Here is a 17,675-nt window from a genome sequence, read left to right as displayed (position 1 = left end):
ATTTTCATTATGATGTGTCTTGGTGTAGGCCTCTGTGTATTCATGTTGTTTGGGAGTCCCTATGCTTCCTGGACATAGGTGTCTTTTTCCTTCACCAGGTTAGGGAAGTTTTCAGTAATTATTTCTTTAAATAGGTTCTTAATCCTTCTGTCTCCTCTCCTTCTGGCAATTCTTTGATGCAGATGTTATTATGCTTCTTGTTGCCCTAGTGGCACCTTAAACTATCCTCATTTTTAAAAACTCCTTTTTCTTTCTGCTATTCTACTTAGGTGATTTTTACTATCGTGTATTTAAAATCACCAATTCAATCCTCTGCTTCATCTAATCTATTGTCTATTCCTCCTAGGGTATTCTCATTTCAGATAATGTATTCTACATTTCTCAGTTTTTTTTATGGTTTCTATGTCCCTTTCCATGCTTATTATCTCTTTGAGTTCTCACTGACTTCATCCATTCTTCCACTAAGTTCTTGAACATTCTTCTAAGCATTGTTTTGAATTCTATCTGGTGGCTCATTACCTCTACACCTCTATTTCATTTAGATATTTTTCTGGAATTATCTCCTGTTCTTTTACTTGGCACATGTATCCTTGTCTTCCAATTTTGGTTGATTCTGCTTCTGTGTATTAGGTAGATCTGCTATGTCTCCCAGTCTTAGTAGTGTGGTCTTATGTAGTAGGTGTTCTGTGGGATGCAGAGGCAATGTCTCATTGATCACCTGAGTTGGGTACTCCACAAATGTCCCTTATGTGGGTTATGTGAGCTCTCCTGTTGCAACTGAGTGTTGATTGTTATTGGCCCATTTGTGCATGGGGTCAACCCTTACACTGGCTGGCTATGAGGGGGCTGCTGTGTGGGTGCTAACCACACAAATCAGAATTTGCCTCAGCAGGTGCTAGAGCCTGCTGAAATCTCCCTTTGGATGTGCTGCTTTTGAGGCTAATTGGATTCTGCTCTGATGTTTGAAGCCCTCAACTGGGGATATTATTTCTTGGACTTCTTGGGAGGAATTCTGGTGCACATCAAAGTCAGATGCTACCTCTCATTGTCCCTAAACAATCTGTTTGAAGTTAGAATGCAATACACAGTTTGTGGCTGCCTCTGCTAGGCCTGGGTATGCATGCAAAATAAGCTGCACAGCCAGCTTCTACCAGCACCAAGCCACAGGGCAGGTCAATACAAGGACCAAGACACACTGGTATCTGCCACTGCCTGCCTCCATCTGCTTCCACCTTTTCAATTCAACAGATTGATATAGGTTCAAACGCCATTTTAGTGCTGGGTCTGAAGCCACTGAGCAAAAGTCTCACAGTAGCTCTTCCACGTGGCTCAGCTGGTTAGAGTAGCATTCCATACACCCAAGAGTTGTGGGTTTGATCCTTGGTTGAGGTGTGTATGGGAGGCAACAATTGATATTCTCTCTTTACGAAATCTCTCTCTCTCTTTCTAAAATCAATAAACATATTCTTGGGTCAGGGTTAAAATAAAAAGGTCTACGGTACGCCAAAGCTAGCTGCCACCTCCCCGATGACCTCAGACCTTTGTGGTATGGTGGGGTGTCAGAGAGTCATCAGTGTAAGACCAGCACAGTTCATCAGGCCCAAACATACCAAGATTTGGCTGTATGAAGACAGGGCTCTGTACAGTTCAGATATGAAAGGGAAAAATGGCCCCAGTTCTAGAATCACACAACTCAGTCTGTCCCAGATTCTGCCAGGATCTCCTGGAAAGCCTAAGATCAGCAGGGTGAGGTCACTGGAAATACGGAGGGCGGAGCCAGTAGATCTCCCCTGGGTGAGAGGCGCAGGCCAGGCTCACAGGAAGGTGGGGGCAGAATGGCCTCCACCTCAGAGCTACACAACGCAGTCACTGACACCTCAAGTCTACTCAGAAGTCTCTGGGCCCAGGTAGCTGACTCCCCTACAAGATGCGAGCTCTGCAGTATGGTGTGACAGAGAATCCAGAGGGTGAGATTATTGTATTCCCCCAGGCTAATGCTGTATGGGGAGGAGTGATTCATTGAAGAAAGGTGGTGTCTATGGTGTGGAAAGACTCAGCACAGGAACCTCGGTGGCTTTCCCATCAGTTCTCTCTCTGGAGCCAAAAAAAAACTCAGTCTCTCCTCACAAGACTCTCATCCACTCTGTCCTCCCTCAGCCGGAACCCAGGGTGAATGGCTGTGAATGAGATTTTGTGCATTGACCCTTTAAGAGGGTGCCTGGGTTTCTAGTAGACTTTTCTCTCACTGGCAGTTGAACTCCCACAGATTTTCAGAGCCGGGTGTTATGTGGGTGCCTCTTCCCAGCTCTGGGGCTCTGGGCTGGGGAACCCAGTATGGGGCCAAGGTCCCATATTCCTAAGGGGAAACCGTTGCAGCTGAAATATCCCTCTGAAATCTCAACTGCCACGGGTAGGGTTGGGGCCAGCACCTTTTGCATCTCCACACTTCCTACCAGTCTTGATATGACTTCTGTAAACCCTTGGTTGTAAAATTTCTATTCAGCCAGTCTTCAGTTGGTTATTCAGGTCATTCTTCAGGTTCCTGTCTCTGTGGGAGGTCTCACTGATTCATTTATTTTTTCCCCGAAGTTCATGGAGCATTCTTACAAGCAGTTTTTTGACCTCTGTACCTGGTATATTGCTTTTCTCCATTTCATTAAGTTCTTCTCCTGAGCTTTTGTCCTGTTCTTTCATTTGGGAAATGTTACTTTGTTTCCTTATTTTGGCTGCCTCTTTGTGTCTTTATACATTAAGCAGATCTGCTACATTTTTCAGTCTTGGCCAGTTGGTCTTCGTAATAGGTGTCATGGCACTATCTCCCCAGTCACCTAAGACAGGTGCTCCAGAATTTCCTTTGTATGGGTTGTGTGTGTTGTAGTTGAGCTTTGATTGCAGTTGGCACATCAGTAGGTGGGACTGACCCTCCAGTTGACTGACTGATTATAGCAGATAAGCTGTTGAGTGGACACTGACCCCACGAAATGGGATTCACTGTAGCAGGACTCCAGTGCCTATGGAGTCCATCCAGTGGATACGTCCTTTTTGGAGATAACTGGTTGGTGATCTAGTGTGGTCTGAAGCTAGCCTCACTGTGTTGTTCCTGGGGCCTCTTGGGAGGAGCTCCAGTGCAGGCCCAGGTCAGCTGCTGCCTATACCTTACCTGAGGCTACATGGTAGGAGCTACAAAGAAATCTGCACTTGGTAGCTGCCTGTTCCAGGCTTGGAGGCACCTGGAAGTGGTTATGCTATAAACTGAAGTCTGGATACTAGTGCCAGAAGTACAAGGTATGCTGAGGCCAGCTGATAATTATTTGGCATTTGTGGACTTCTGAGAGGTTCAAGGAAATTCATAGCACAAATTGCAACCTGCTGCTTGTGAAGAACAGCAGCTGAAAGATGTTCAGGGTGGTGCACAAGTTGGGTTGGGTGGAGTCTCAGGGCATTACTAAGGTGGTGTGAGCTGTGACAGCTAGTTTCGTGGAGACACAGATTGGTTGCCTGCCTGTGCCTGCAGGTTGGTGACAGGGAGAACTCAACAAAGGAAAATGATGCCTGCTAGCACTTGTCTTAGACAGAGCTGCCCTTCCAGCATTCACCCCAAATCCAGATAATCCAGTTTCCCCTTTTTTGTCCCTGATGCTCTTTAAGCTGCTGCTCAAGCTCAGAGGGAACTGTCCATCAGCAAGTAAGTCTGTGCACAGGCCCCTAAATAGGGATATCTGGGACTCTAGAAGCCCTCTGTCTTAACCAGACAGAATATCCAATGATTTTTACAGCTACAGGTTGTGGGGACTACTCTTCCCAGCACCGGTGGTCTGGCCTGTGGAGCTCAGTGTGGGGCTAGGCCCCCCTTGCTCCTCAGAGGAAATGTCTACAGTCAAGGTATCTCTCCTGACTCACATATGGATGTGAACTAGCCTGTTACACATCATCCAGTTAACAGTCCTGATATAAGGACTTCCTTATATCCTCATTTTATATTCCCTTCAGCTTATTTATGGGCATTCTTTTCACCCAGCCTTCAAGTGATTGATTCCCAAGGATGGTTGTTTTATAAGTTAGTTATAATTTTGATGTAATGACAGGAGCAGACTAGCATAGTACTTTACCTACTCTGCCATCATGGTTGAAAATCTCAGCCTGCTTTCTGAAACTATGCTCTGACATTTTATTTTCCACTGTGTAAGAATGGAACTGGGGTGTGGCAGGAAGCCTCAACCAAATTCTTCATCGTCACTTGTAGTTTAGGAGAGTAATGACTAAACTAGTAACCCCAAGTCCCTCACTTCAACTTCAACCAGTCAAAGAGAGCGACTGTTTTTTCATTTGACTTAAATACTAAAATTTTTCATAACAGTTCAATAGACAACTAATGGGGGTTTCGTTTCTCAATAAAAAGTATAAAAAAGCCCTTGGACTAGATAACCCAACATTACATCCTGCTATAACAATCCATGAGTACAACACCACAGTTATGTAAAGATCTTTTGTTAGAAAATTTAAATCAACTGCAAAGATATTTTTAAAATCTAGTGTCTTGATTTTGAAGAAACATTACTTTTTATTTTACTTTTATGACCTACCTCATTTTTGCTATCACAGACAATAATTATAGACTCATTTTGCCTTTCCTATCTCCAGACTCTTCAGCTATTCTGAGACATTGGCAATTTAAGAGGAAGACACTCAAATTTGTGATCTCTTAGAAAAATGACATAAGGTAATATGTAAAGTCCTATCCTTAAATGTAAGGTACACTCACCAATGGTCAGGAAATCTGATCGGTACTGACAAGTCATTCCAAAGCCAAAATCCCGCCAAAAGCCAGAATCCTTTTTGTGAACCTTAAGTTAGAAGAAAAAAAATATAAATTTAGTCCCTTAAAAATTAGAGTTTTAATAAACAATGAAAAAATTAACAGTTTCCAAATAGTTTCTCCTGTTATTTATATGACTGATAATGAACAATACACATTTATATTATTAAATCCTTATAAAACCAAAAAACATACACGGTGAGGCAAAAGTAAGTTTACAGTCATTATATGGAAAATAATACAGTAAGTAACAGTACAAAAATAAAATAATAAGTAACAATACAAAAATAAACGGTGTTTTACATACTCACAATGGTAAACCCACTTTTGCCCCACCCTGTATAGTAATCCTCGTGAGCAAAGATTCTGGCCACTTTCAATTTATCTGAATTAAAGCCCTGCACAAGGTGCAAGCTGAGGTTACTAATAATCAAAACAGTGTGGTGCTTGATATCAAGGACTTTACATCCAAGCATGGAGGGTAACAGTTGTACATACTGTAATACACTGTGATCAGTTCTACAGAGTGAACCTTACCTGGTACCTACCCAGCTTCTATTCATCTACTACCTTCCTAATTGTGTAGTTTTGGCCCCATGAAACTCATGACCTTCAAGCTTCTTCCACCAGTAGTTTCAGACTAGGCCATGACGACTTCATACTAATGTGACAATCTCACCCCCCCTTATTATAGAAATTGGTTCATAACAGACATCAGACAAAATTCAGGCCAAAATGCTAAAATGGAAGGGGCTGATAAGTCTGGAAATGAAAACCCCCTTGTCCTTGTGAGAGTGCTACTAGAAAAGACACCTGCTTGTTGTAGATGGTGTAGGGTAGAAGTCAGCAAACTACAGCCTCCAGGCTAAATTAGTGTGCCTTCTGATTTTGTAAGTAATTTTATTGGCATGCAGTCACACTCATTTGTTTACAAATTTTCTATGGCTGACTTCATGATACAATGTTAGAGTTGAATAACTGCAGCAGGGACTGTATTGCCTGAAAAGCCCCAAATATTTTCTACAATGTTCTGTACAGAATAAGTTTGCTGACCCCAGGTGTAGGGTGTAATAATGTTTGGAATTGCTACAGTCCTTTCACCACAAGGGAAATCAGCTTTGAAGTAATGCTGTCACCACTTCAGTCCAAATAAACAAAGAAAACCAGGGCATTGATGATACTGAGTCCCCAGAATCAAGTAAAAGTTGAAGCCTGATAAACCTCCTTTATTTTACTCACAAGTGCAACAAGTGTTTAATTTGTTGACATGGTTCTAAGAGCTGGGACACAACAGTGAGCACAGGTGACAAGTACCTACCTCTCTCATAGCACTGGCTTTCCCAAGTGTCTGGCTAGTCTTAGTTCACTGCTGTTCACTCTTATTAGAAAAATCAGTGTTCAAAAAACCATGGCTGTTAGCTATGATTACAGGGGCTTATCTCCAGTTATAGTGGAGGGGCTGAACATGGTCTAGGGCACAATATATCAACAGCAGCTCATCCCTGCTGTCTGAGGCTCTGCATCTTCCCTACAATTCAATATTCCCACAACCCTATCCCACCTTTCTGGCTCTAAGGGCCACACACTCCACCTCAACCTGCAGGCCAATCTCTGTGATACCTGCTCCTCAGCACAACCTCAGAAAACCAAGCATACATATTCCTGTGTTCTCTTGAATAGGTGCCAGATTGTTCTCTCCTCCATCTATCCTATATCCATCCACACTGCCATCTTACAGAAATTTCTCAATCTTTAGACTACTAATGGTAAATGTCTCACTTTCCAATACTAATATCCCCTTCTCTTAATTTTTACAAAGAATTTAGGGTGACAGGTGAAGCAAATGTGGGTACTTGATTTGCCATTTTTATACCATTTGTATCAGTATTACTAAGTAATACTAGCCTACAGATAAGGTGTGTATATGTGTTTGTGTATGCTTTGCCAGGTATTAGTATAAAGATAATGCTGGCCTCATAAAATATATTAAGTAGGTCATATGGGACTAATATTACCCAGTCATTGAAAATTTGGAAAACCGCACCAGTAAAACGTCATTTCTGTGCAACTGTAAAATACTGTTTTTGATAACTGTTCAAATTTTTAAGCAGTAGTCTCTTCAGAGCTTCCATCTCTTTTCTTTAGAAATACTAGTATCAGCTTTTATAAAATATTGACATAAACCTAGTTCACATTAATGGTTTTTAAATTCTCAAATCTTTCCTTTTATTCAGAATTTTAAAAACTTGTAAAACTCATTTCTCTCAATTTTCTAATTATAATTTCCAATACTATAATTTCCTTTTTACCTTGAATCTACCTATGACTAAAAAATTTTTTTGCACATAAATAATAACCTCCTATATTTGTCAAGCTATTATTTTTAATTAGTTTCTGCCATTGCCTTTTCCCCTCTGAGTTATTCAATTTTTTCTTTATTATTATTATTTAATTATTTTTCAAGTATAGTTTTCTGTCTTTTACTCCTATCCCAGCCCACCCCCCCATGCTCCCCACCTCCCTCCCATTTCCACCCCCTTTAGTTTTTGTCCATGTGTCCTTTATACTAGTTCCTGTAAATTCTTCCCCTTTTTCCCCTGAAATTCCCTCCCCTCTCCCCTCTGGTCACTGTCAGCCTGTTCTCTATTTCAGTGTCTTTGTTTTTATTTTGCTTGCTTCTTCGTTTCATTGTTTAGCTTCCTGTTAAAGGTGAGATTATATGGTATTTGTCTTTCAACACCTGGCTTATTCCACTCAGCATAATGCTTTCCAGTTCTATCCATGCTATTGCAAAAGGTAGGAGCTTCTTCTTTCTTTCTGCTGCATAGAATTCCATTATGTATATGTACCATAATTTTTTGATCCATTCATTTACTGATGGGCACCTAGGTTGCTTCCAACTTTTGGCTTCTGTAAATTGTGCTGCTATGAACATTGGGGTGCATAGGTTCTTTGGGATTGGTGTTTTAGGGTTCTTAGGATATATGAGTTATTTGATTTTTTAACATCTTAAGTTGATTTCTTGGTTAATTTGTTTCTATTTTTTCTTAATGTTAACAATAAAAAATTAGGCTAAGTACAATATAGTATTCTGGACTGGATCCTGGAACAGAGAAAGGATATTAGTAGAAAAATTGGTGAAATTCTAATAAAATTCCATAATGTAGTTTGCAGTAACTTACCAATATTAATTTCTTATTTTTGACAAATATACCATGATTACCTAAAATGTTAACATTATAAAAAACTGGGGAAGTCTAGGACTTATGCTACCTTTAGTTAACATACGCTGCCTTTCTACCTTTTGTGTAAATCTAAATTATTGTAACATAGAAAATGATTTAAAAATTTTAAAACATTAAGTATAACTGTTAAGCTGATGTAAGTACAACTCTAAGTTGTGACCTGTGACTTTCCCATGCAATGGCTTTCTAAGTAATTCCCTACTTAGTTATCTAGTAATTTTAATTTCTAGTTAATGTTTTTAAAATTAAAATTTACTTGTGGTATTACTAAACTTTTTCCCCCCTATGGAATGACACAATTCTAAAACAATAAATATGAAAGCATTTTACTGGGAGTGGGAGGTAGAAGAGATTATGAAAATGTGTTTATAATAACTTTAGTTTTTTACTAAAACTTTGTGTTCTACTTGTGAATAAAATATAAAGAAACCTAGAAAGGATCTTGTGGCCCTTCATAACACAGTGGGAGTCTTACCAGCTGCTGCTCCACAGGAGGGGGTACATTCTGACTGGCATAAACAATGGCAGGGTTGTAAAGACTGAACACTACAGGGTAAAACACCTTCTTGCCTATAAATTAAAATATACATTTATATCACATAAAGTCATAAAGTGGACTGATTTCATAACAATATCTATTAATAGTCTGTTAAAGTCTTTCTTTGATTCCACATGATTTTATTTTATCAATATTGTATTTTATCAATAATCAGACTCTTGAACATCATATTGAGTTGATGAATATGATGATTTTTTAAATAACATATAAGTAGACTAGGCTATGGATCCATAGCATTGCAAAACAATAAAGAAAAAAGTAGACTAAAGAGTGCTCCACACATTTATTCCTTGACTCTGGGGAGATGCACAAAGGCCTTCTCTCAGCTGTTCATTAGGTAAGCCATTTATTGGGTTGGCCAAAATGTCTGTTTGGTTTTTCCCATAAGGTGGATCTAGTAGCACTTAGTGGTCTTTAATTTCATTCAAAACAATTTTGTTAGATTGTTTTGTGACAGCTGTCACATAGCGTGCATTAAAAAAAAGCTTATCAAAATTAGTGAATTTTTGTGTAGCCATTTTAATATTGAAGATGATAAAAAATACAACATTTTTGGCACATTATATTTTATTATTTCAAGAAAGGTAAAAATGCAACTGAAATGCAAAAAAATAGAGATTTTTGCGGTGTATGGAGAAGCTGCTATGTGACTGATGAAACATGTCAAAGTGGTTTGCAAAGTTTTGTGTGCTGGAGATTTCTTGCTGGATGATGATCCACACTCCGGTGAACCAGTTAAAGCTGATAGCAATCAAATAAGGACATTGAGAACAATCAACATTATACCATTCAGGAGATTCCTGACCTATTCAAAATATCCAAATCAAGCACTGAAAATCATTTGCACCAACTTGGTTATTTTATTGCACTAATTGCACCAACTTGGTTAACTGCTTTGATATTTGGGTTCCACATAAGTTAAGCAAAAAAACCCTTCTTGATTGTATTTCCATATGCAATTCTCTACTTAAATGTAAAGAAAACATTCCATTTTTAAAACAAATTGTGATGAGCAATGAAAAGTGGATAGTTTATAATAATGTGGAATAGAAGAGATCGTAGAGCAAGTGAAATGAACTGCCACCAACCACACCATAGGCTGGCCTTCATCCAAAGGTGATGTTGTGTATATGTTGGGATTGGAAGGGAAATCCTCTATTATGAGCTCCTTCCAGAAAACCAAATGATTAATTCCAACAAGTAGTGCTCCCAATTAGACCAACTGAAAAGCGTCCAGAATTAGTCAACAGAAAACACATTATCTTTCACCAGGATAGCACAAGACCATGTGTTTTTTAGATGACCAGGCAAAAACTATTACAGCTTGACTAGGAACTTCTGATTCATATGCCATAAGCACCAGACACTGCAGCTTCAGATTTCCAAATTGTCTTACTGGAAAAAATTTCAATTCCCTGGAAGACTGCAAAAGGCACCTAGAATAGTTCATTGCTCAAAATGATACAAAGTTTTGAGAAGATGGAATTATAAAGTTGCCTGAAAGATGGCAGAAGGTAGTGGGACAAAACAGTGAATATGTTGTTCAATAAAGTTATTGGTAAAAATGAAAAATGTGCTTTTTATTTTTACTTAGGAATCTAACAAACTTTTCGGCCAACCCAATACTATGCATTGTTTCACTTAATTAGCAAGAGTAAACACAGGTTAACCTTGGCAATCACCAAAAAACTTAGAAACTGAAATTAAATCCACTCTTCAAAATGAACCATAGAAATAGTAAATCCAAAGATACTGCACAGTGAATAGATTAACTAGAAAATAAAACACAGAACTGCAGATAGATTTGGACAAGATTTGGGAAAGTTGGAAAGAATAAAAATGACCTGATGTAATAGCCCTTGCAGAGAGCATTATCATTATCACTCAAACTTATAGTCCTGAAGGGCCCTTAAAGGTTAACTAGTCCATCTCCTCTCAACAGGGAACTCCTTGCTAAGACTGAGGTCAATCAGATAGATAATATGAAGTGCTCAGTAACTGTCAAGGACCCTGTAAGTAAGGTAGTGGCCTTTTTATTACAACATTCTTAGCTGATACTTATCCAACCTTCCTCAAAACCCAGTTAGGGATGAGCAGCTCAGTTTCCGAGAGGCAAATGTATTTCTGGATATAAAAATATTTCTTTCACATTGAACCAATGTCTCCAACTTCCACATTTTGAACTTTATACTGTTTCGTGTAACAAAAGTAAACCTAACTCTTACATGCTTACTAGACTCTGAGAGTTCCTGACAGTTATCCCATTAAATTAATCAGTAAGAGGTAATAATTTGCATGAAATAGTTCTACATTACAAAAAAACTATGAGATTTTTTTAAGTACAAAAAAATTTTCACTTAAAGATTTAAATTATTTAAAATATTAAAAAACATTCAAAATGATTTATTAAAACATCATTTGGTCATACATTTTCAAAAATATCTATAAAAAGCAAAATATAGTAAGTCATCCCAAATGCACAGTCTTGAGACCAAGCACTCTCTGTAACAAACCTCCCTGTATATGCCTGCCTGTGTGTGTGTTGGTGCCACTGCCTGATGTAAGTGCTTATGATTCATGTCTGCTTGGCTCTTTTTCTTATGGGTGCTGGTTCCTCTTCATCAATTTCCAGACTTTTATTTCTTTGCCATTTGTTTATTTGCATTCAAATGTAAATATCAGAATTCGGCCATGAGAGAACAAAGGGTATGAACTTCAGAGGGAGAAATTTTAACTTTTCTAATTAATAATCCAGTTAAATTATGCCTAATATAACTTTAAAAACATAAGTTGATTCATAATATGGGACATGCTGACATTGCTCTAAATTCTACACTCTTTTACGCACCTGGCTCAGCATTTAACCGGCAGCTGTTAAGGAATTCGGCTGAGAAATATATATCAACATCACAGAAAAACATCAAGACCTCTCCCTTGTCCCAAGCTCGAGCACCCACATTTAGTCCTCGTCCACGATTAAATTCTTCATTCAATGAGACCAAGGTGTAATTGTGAAAATTAGACTCACTATGAGGAAAGCACATATAACAAATTATAAGTCCCACTTAAAGTTTAACAACTCTCTCCCTTCAATACAACTTACAAATGTTTTATGCTTCAGATATATTATCATGTTGGTTTTATACTCATATAAGGAAAAGAAATCATCAGCTTCATGTGTATGATCATCATCAGAGACATATATTCACTAAATACCCACATGTGAGGCAACATGATGGTGGTATGAGGTTTGTAAGTGTTGAGGGACCACTGCCCTTCAGAATCTTAAAAACCTATTGGAGAAGATAAGAAATATATACATGGAAAACAGCCATAATGCTTGATAATAAATAATATATTCCACATGAATGATGCAAATAAAGAGTGCTTTTCTACTGAGTTCTTCAGATCTTTGCCCAAATGTTGTCTTATCAGAGAGATACTTCTCATACCATATGTGAGGTAGCCCCTACTCTCTCTATTTAATCTCCATCCCACTGCCCAGCTTTGTTTTCCTCAGTTCCACTGGAATGCAATCTCCACTAGAGGAAGAATTCTGTTTTGTTCATTACTCTGGACTCAGTGGACCTTGCAGAGTAGAAGTTCAATAAATATTTGCTGAATAAATGAACAAACAGCATTTCTGAGAAAAAAAGACTGCTTCTGCCTGGAGTAGTTAGAGAAGAAGTTAGAATTGGAATTTAAGTTAGGCCTTGGTTAAAATCCTGAATTCAGTGGCTAGTGTGAAGGTCATTCCAATTAATTATCCTCAAAGGCAAAGAGGAAAGTAAGTACAAAGCATTGTAAAGAACAGGGATCAGATAAATCAAACTGGCTAAGAGGGATCCTAGAATGGGAACAATAAGAAAACCAGAAAAGGTTTTCTGGTTTTAAGTAGTACCTTCCAAGAGAAGTTAGAGATCTTGGTCAGTGTCCTAAAGGCAAGGAAGAGTCAGGGTTTTTCCATCAGAGTGTTAGTTCTCACTGTTAAGTCCCTGTATCCAAAACATCAGCTTCCCCTGGACATATATTAGAAATGCAAATTCTCAGGTCTCACCCCAAAATCCTGTATCAAATGCTATGGGCGAAGTTGATTATCTATGTTAGTAAGCCAGGTGACTCTGGTGTCAAAGGTGGAGAACTGCTGCACTAGGGTACAGCTGGATCAAAAAAAGGAACCTTTCAGGATGATTACTCTTAAAATAATATACAAAGTGGAGACGCCAGAAAGATCTGGAATTATCTTCTGGAGGGCAGGCCCCTTGTAGTACAGGCTTCCACAGCTAGGTGAATGTTCTCAGGACCCATCTGTATCAGTGTACCAGCTGGCATTGTTGTGAGTGGCTGCGTTTGGCTTCAGTGAACTTTTTAAAAGAATCTCAAGATGTCTGCCCATTTCATAATGAATGATTTATGTTTTGAGCATACCTGCCCACACCGGGCTGAGTGTTCAGCAGTTTTTGACCAAAAGCAGCATAACCCCTGTGCCCCACCCTCCCTATTCACCTGATCTTCCGTGAGCAACTTTTGTTTCCCAGATGAAAAAAGTCCTTGAAGGAAAAAGTTTTGCCAACATGGAAGAGGTAAAACAAAAAACAGCAGAAGCACTAAAAGGCATGAAAACTGATGAATTCAAAAACTGTTTGAGCAGTGGAAAAAATCTTGATAGGTGTGTTGCATCAAGGCACGTACTTTGAATGTGACTGAAGTTTAAACATGTAAGGATAAGTACACAATTTTTTATAAATTCTGGGTTTTTGTGGGTCCCCCCTCATAGAATGGGAAATGGAGAGATAGATGGAAGCAAAGATTCAAATAGTGTGTGAAGGGGACTCCAAGTGCTCTGAGTACCCATGCTCCCCTTATTATAGGATATAAATCTCTCCCTTCTTTTGGGGAAATTGCCGTTCACCACCTCACACTCCTAGCACCAAGTGGAAGAACTAATCATAGAGCACTCCAACCACAGTAATTTCCTAAGAGCAGACACCTGACTCAAGCTGGACTAATTGCAATACCTGCACCTGGCCACAACAACTAGCTCAAGGGTGGGCAAAAGCCCCTCCCTGGGATTTTCTTAGCTGGATCTGAGAGAAAGATGTTTTCCTCTCTGATAGCAAAGCTCACAAGTGGAAAGAGACAATCTGCAATGGAGAATAAAGTCATGATGCAAAGAAAAACAGACAAGAAGACAAAAAAAATTTGATGGTATTCAAGTCTCTGGTTCAAGTCCATAAGATATCAAAGCTGATTTGGTTTTCTTCTTCAAGTTGTAATGATCCCTTTAGCTGCAAGTTATCCAAGATTCTTCAATAACACTCATTTTCCTTGTTCTCAAGACAGGTTCCCATCATTTACCACAGAGAAGTCTTGACTAATGCAGGGATGGCTTCAGAAATACCAATGTGAGTGCCTGGCAATTAGTAGGTGACCTGAAAATGGTAAGGAAGGAAGAGAAGGGAAGAAATGAACGGTTAGGGGGAAGATATGTGGTGGCAGCAGCAAGGAAAGGACAGAGAAGAGATCCTGTGCAGTAAGCAAAAACTGACTAATGAGAGACGGAAAATGAGTGAAAGATGCTGGCTCTTAGGCATCAACTGCAGGGAATCAAGAGAATGGTCTTAATCTGAACTAAACAAGGGCCATCAGGAGGAGAAGACAATGTTTGCACATCAATGCTGTGAGAAGGCCCCTTAGAGGTAGGAGGTACAACTCCCTCTTCCATGCCCAGTCCTATTCCGAGCATACCATTCAGACTCTAATCAGGGTATCTCAAACATAGCTGGTGGGATTCAATGAATATTAGTGGATGATTCAAGAAGAATGGCCAGCCAAACCTGGACTCTTCAGAAATGGCCACAACTAGCAGAAAGGCAAAGAAGCAAGTAAAGGATACAGAACTGGCATGGTCAGAAAACATAATCAACTTAATATCTCACATTATAAAATATTTACATTTACAAAATACTTACATTTTATAAATATCAGAGGAACGTTTCAAGAAGGAAGTATCTGTCAGGTATCAAATGTAAAAAAGTGATAAAAGGATGACAGAGAAAGGCTGATTTGGCAATTAGGTCATAACTTTGGGATAACTTAGAGATGAAAAGGCTAAGCAGCTATGGAATTAATAATGAAGTATTAAGGAATTACTAATTCATCCATTCAAAATTCTGAGCACCTACTATACGCCAGGTACTATATGAGTTGTCTGGTTAGAGAGTTACTGTCTTGTGAGGTTAAGCTATGAAAGGACAGAAATCTAACAGTACTACCTGGTGGATATTGTAGAGTCAGGTGGAAGTTTCTTAAGGATAAGGGGAGACCTAAGCATCATTTACTGGGTGAGAAGAAATGGAAAGATAAGTGACAAGTAAGAGACAAACTTAAGAGATATTATCAAAGTCAAAAGATTAGATTCAGAAAAAGGGAAAGAGTTCAACAAGAGGAAATCAAGGAGTGATAAATGGAGGCAAACATAGAGAGTGAGTGGGCTCCAGAATGAGATCACACTGACCATACCAGGCTTTCTGCTAAGACTGGAAGTGAAGATGAGTCATTTACAGTTGCCTGAGGGAACCTGGGTTGAAATGAGAAAACTTACCACCACTCACATGCTCAGCCAACTTTCAAACAGCAGCTATTCCAAATTAATTCATTAAATATGTTAAATTCTCACTCTTCTAATGTTATATATCAAGGACTTCTATGTGGACAAGGCTCACCCACCTTGTGACAGATTCTAGGATGGACTTGACTTTAGATAGTCCTTCTTTACCAAAATACACCACTGTCAGATGAATCCTCTTGTCCTGATAAATACATACATCCCTAACAGAATTGAAAAATAAAGTGTATTAAGGTAAACATGAGGCTCTACTTATTCAGAAAGCAATCACGTGAAGAAAATGAATGAGGCATTATTAAAGACAAAATCACATGAGTTTTAAGTAACTATAAAGTACTGAATTATTAAAGACATCACTGTGAATGAGTAACAATGTATACATCTAAATAGCCACCCTTGGAGGGCCATGGAAGCAGTCCAATAATGTTGCCATATTTCAAAACATTTTGAAAACTTTTGCTTTGGTATCGCCTTCAGGAGCAAATTACAAGCTACTTAAGGAAATAAGCCCAATCAGTTCAGAAACAAATAAATAAATATTCATTTTTTGGTTAGAGACTTATTTTGTCTTCAGACTAACTAGTACCGAAACTATACTTAATATTCAAGAAATAAAATATTTGCTACTAATGAGGTTACTAACTTTAAAGAATACTGGAGTATCTGAAGGCAATTCCAAAAAAAAGCAATACAAATGATTTAAGAAATCAGATCTCAAGTGAGCTATTTCAGACATGCAAAACTCAACTTGGAACATGACTTCTAGATATTGTTACAGAAGAGTGTTAAATAAGTTTAAATCCAACAATTCCAATATAAGAATAAAAACTGGAATTACAAAGCATTAAAAAGAGCATATTAAAGTATTTAAAATACGGCAATCATTTAAAAAAGCAAAACTTTACTCAAATAGTAATTCTAATATGTAGCTGTTAATTCTTTAACACTTCAGTGTTTTAAAATACCCAAATCTAATGGCAAAAAAATCCTTTTAAAAATTGTTGGCCTCTGCTTCCCAAGATGGAATAACTTTCTCCCGTTTTTAGTTGAATGTTTATATTTTTCAAATATATTTCAATTTTAAAATTCAAATTGTTCTCAAGGGAATTTTCTGGGGAGATAGCAATGTTTCATATCTTGATTAGAGAGGTGGCTACATAAGTATACATTTGTAAAAAGTCATGAAACCCATCTCTGAAATATGTGGATTTTATTGTTATGTAAATTATGCCTCAATAATGTTATTTTAAAAAATGCAACTTGTCCTTACATGAATTCACACACAATTATAAAGGTAATCGAAGTTAGTATCTTGTAACTGTCATCCTCAATTTATTTTACTTCATAGCTGAAATTATCAAAAACACAATATGTTATACATGTTTTAAGAAAAAAGATAAACTTATCTTGTAATTCTAAATAGTCATACTTAGTGAAGATAAGTAACTATGTATGAAGTGCGATTTTTTTTTCAAGCATGCTTACACCAATCATTAAGCTCTGAGAGTTACCTGAAGTTCTGCATAAACTGTACAAATGCTTCAGTTCTTTCAGCAAGTGGCACAATTATATTAATAAGCGATCTAGTAATGTCAATCATCTCACTCTTCACTTTCATGAGAGGTCCAAAAGGGCGGAAGAGGGTCACATGTCTATATTCCATAAGGTCTGCTTTCTTAAAAAAGAGTTCATACTGTGTGCCCTTATCTCTCTCAGTGCGGTAATAACCTGAAGGAAAGAGGAACAAAGATGTCTCCGTGTCAAAGTTTATAAATTCAATGTGAATATGGATTTTACTCAAAGATCAAAAGTCTTAAATCAGATCTGTAGGGTTTTTATCTGTTTGTGAAAATATTTAGCCCCACAACTATTTCTTTATAAAAGGAGAATTTAAAAAAAAGTTTTAAAAAAGTTTTAAAAACTTCATCGCTCTGCTTTTTTATCTATATTATTATTCAATCCATAGCATATGCTTCCAATGACAAGGAGAATTACTAAGCAGAATATAAAAATGGCATTGGTTCCTTTCTTTTCAGGCAGATGTGAACACATTTTACACATTACTTAGACAAAAGACAAAAAATCTGAGCTTGCAGAAAGAATAGAAGAGTTTTGAGAGGAACAACTAATTGAAAATGGCAGGAAATGACAGCAGAAAAAAAAAGGTGCCTACAGGCAGAACACAGTTGAAATGCCAGAAAGCACAATGTTCTCCCTGATAGCCTCTAAGGGCCCAGAGATGCAGTATTACATATAGCAAGTGACATCCAGGATGACTCGCAGTCAAAAAAAACTATGTGGTAGACAATATATATGTCAAACAAAGAGAACTTGTAAGAAAGATTCTATCTAAAATGGTTTTAAGTCTGCAATTAAGTATCCAGCAGAGGATATTAAGATGGGGATGGGTGGGGATCTATAATTATT

General features: G+C 38.0%; 1 protein-coding gene across 3 annotated transcripts in view; it reads right to left on the bottom strand.

Annotated features, from left to right (window-relative positions):
• CSGALNACT2 (chondroitin sulfate N-acetylgalactosaminyltransferase 2) overlaps window positions 1-17,675 on the bottom strand; it is a 99,371-nt gene that overhangs the window by 18,092 nt on the left and 63,604 nt on the right. Inside the window, exons 3-7 of one of the 3 annotated variants that reach the window (XM_037037776.1) lie at window positions 16,760-16,976; window positions 15,350-15,451; window positions 11,469-11,647; window positions 8,537-8,631; window positions 4,763-4,844 (exon numbers count right to left, since the gene is read on the bottom strand). In XM_037037776.1, coding sequence (XP_036893671.1) covers window positions 4,763-4,844; window positions 8,537-8,631; window positions 11,469-11,647; window positions 15,350-15,451; window positions 16,760-16,976 — 675 coding nt within the window. The remainder of the gene's footprint in view (window positions 1-4,762; window positions 4,845-8,536; window positions 8,632-11,468; window positions 11,648-15,349; window positions 15,452-16,759; window positions 16,977-17,675) is intronic. The other 2 variants (XM_037037777.1, XM_037037778.1) reach the window with 2 other exon arrangements.

This window comes from Sturnira hondurensis, unplaced genomic scaffold (genome assembly GCF_014824575.4).
Source record: "Sturnira hondurensis isolate 20B ecotype Veracruz unplaced genomic scaffold, ASM1482457v3 Scaffold0023451, whole genome shotgun sequence".
Taxonomy (NCBI): domain Eukaryota; kingdom Metazoa; phylum Chordata; class Mammalia; order Chiroptera; family Phyllostomidae; genus Sturnira; species Sturnira hondurensis.
The sequence above is the reverse complement of the archived record's forward strand: the minus strand, read 5'-3'. Positions and strand labels throughout refer to the sequence as shown.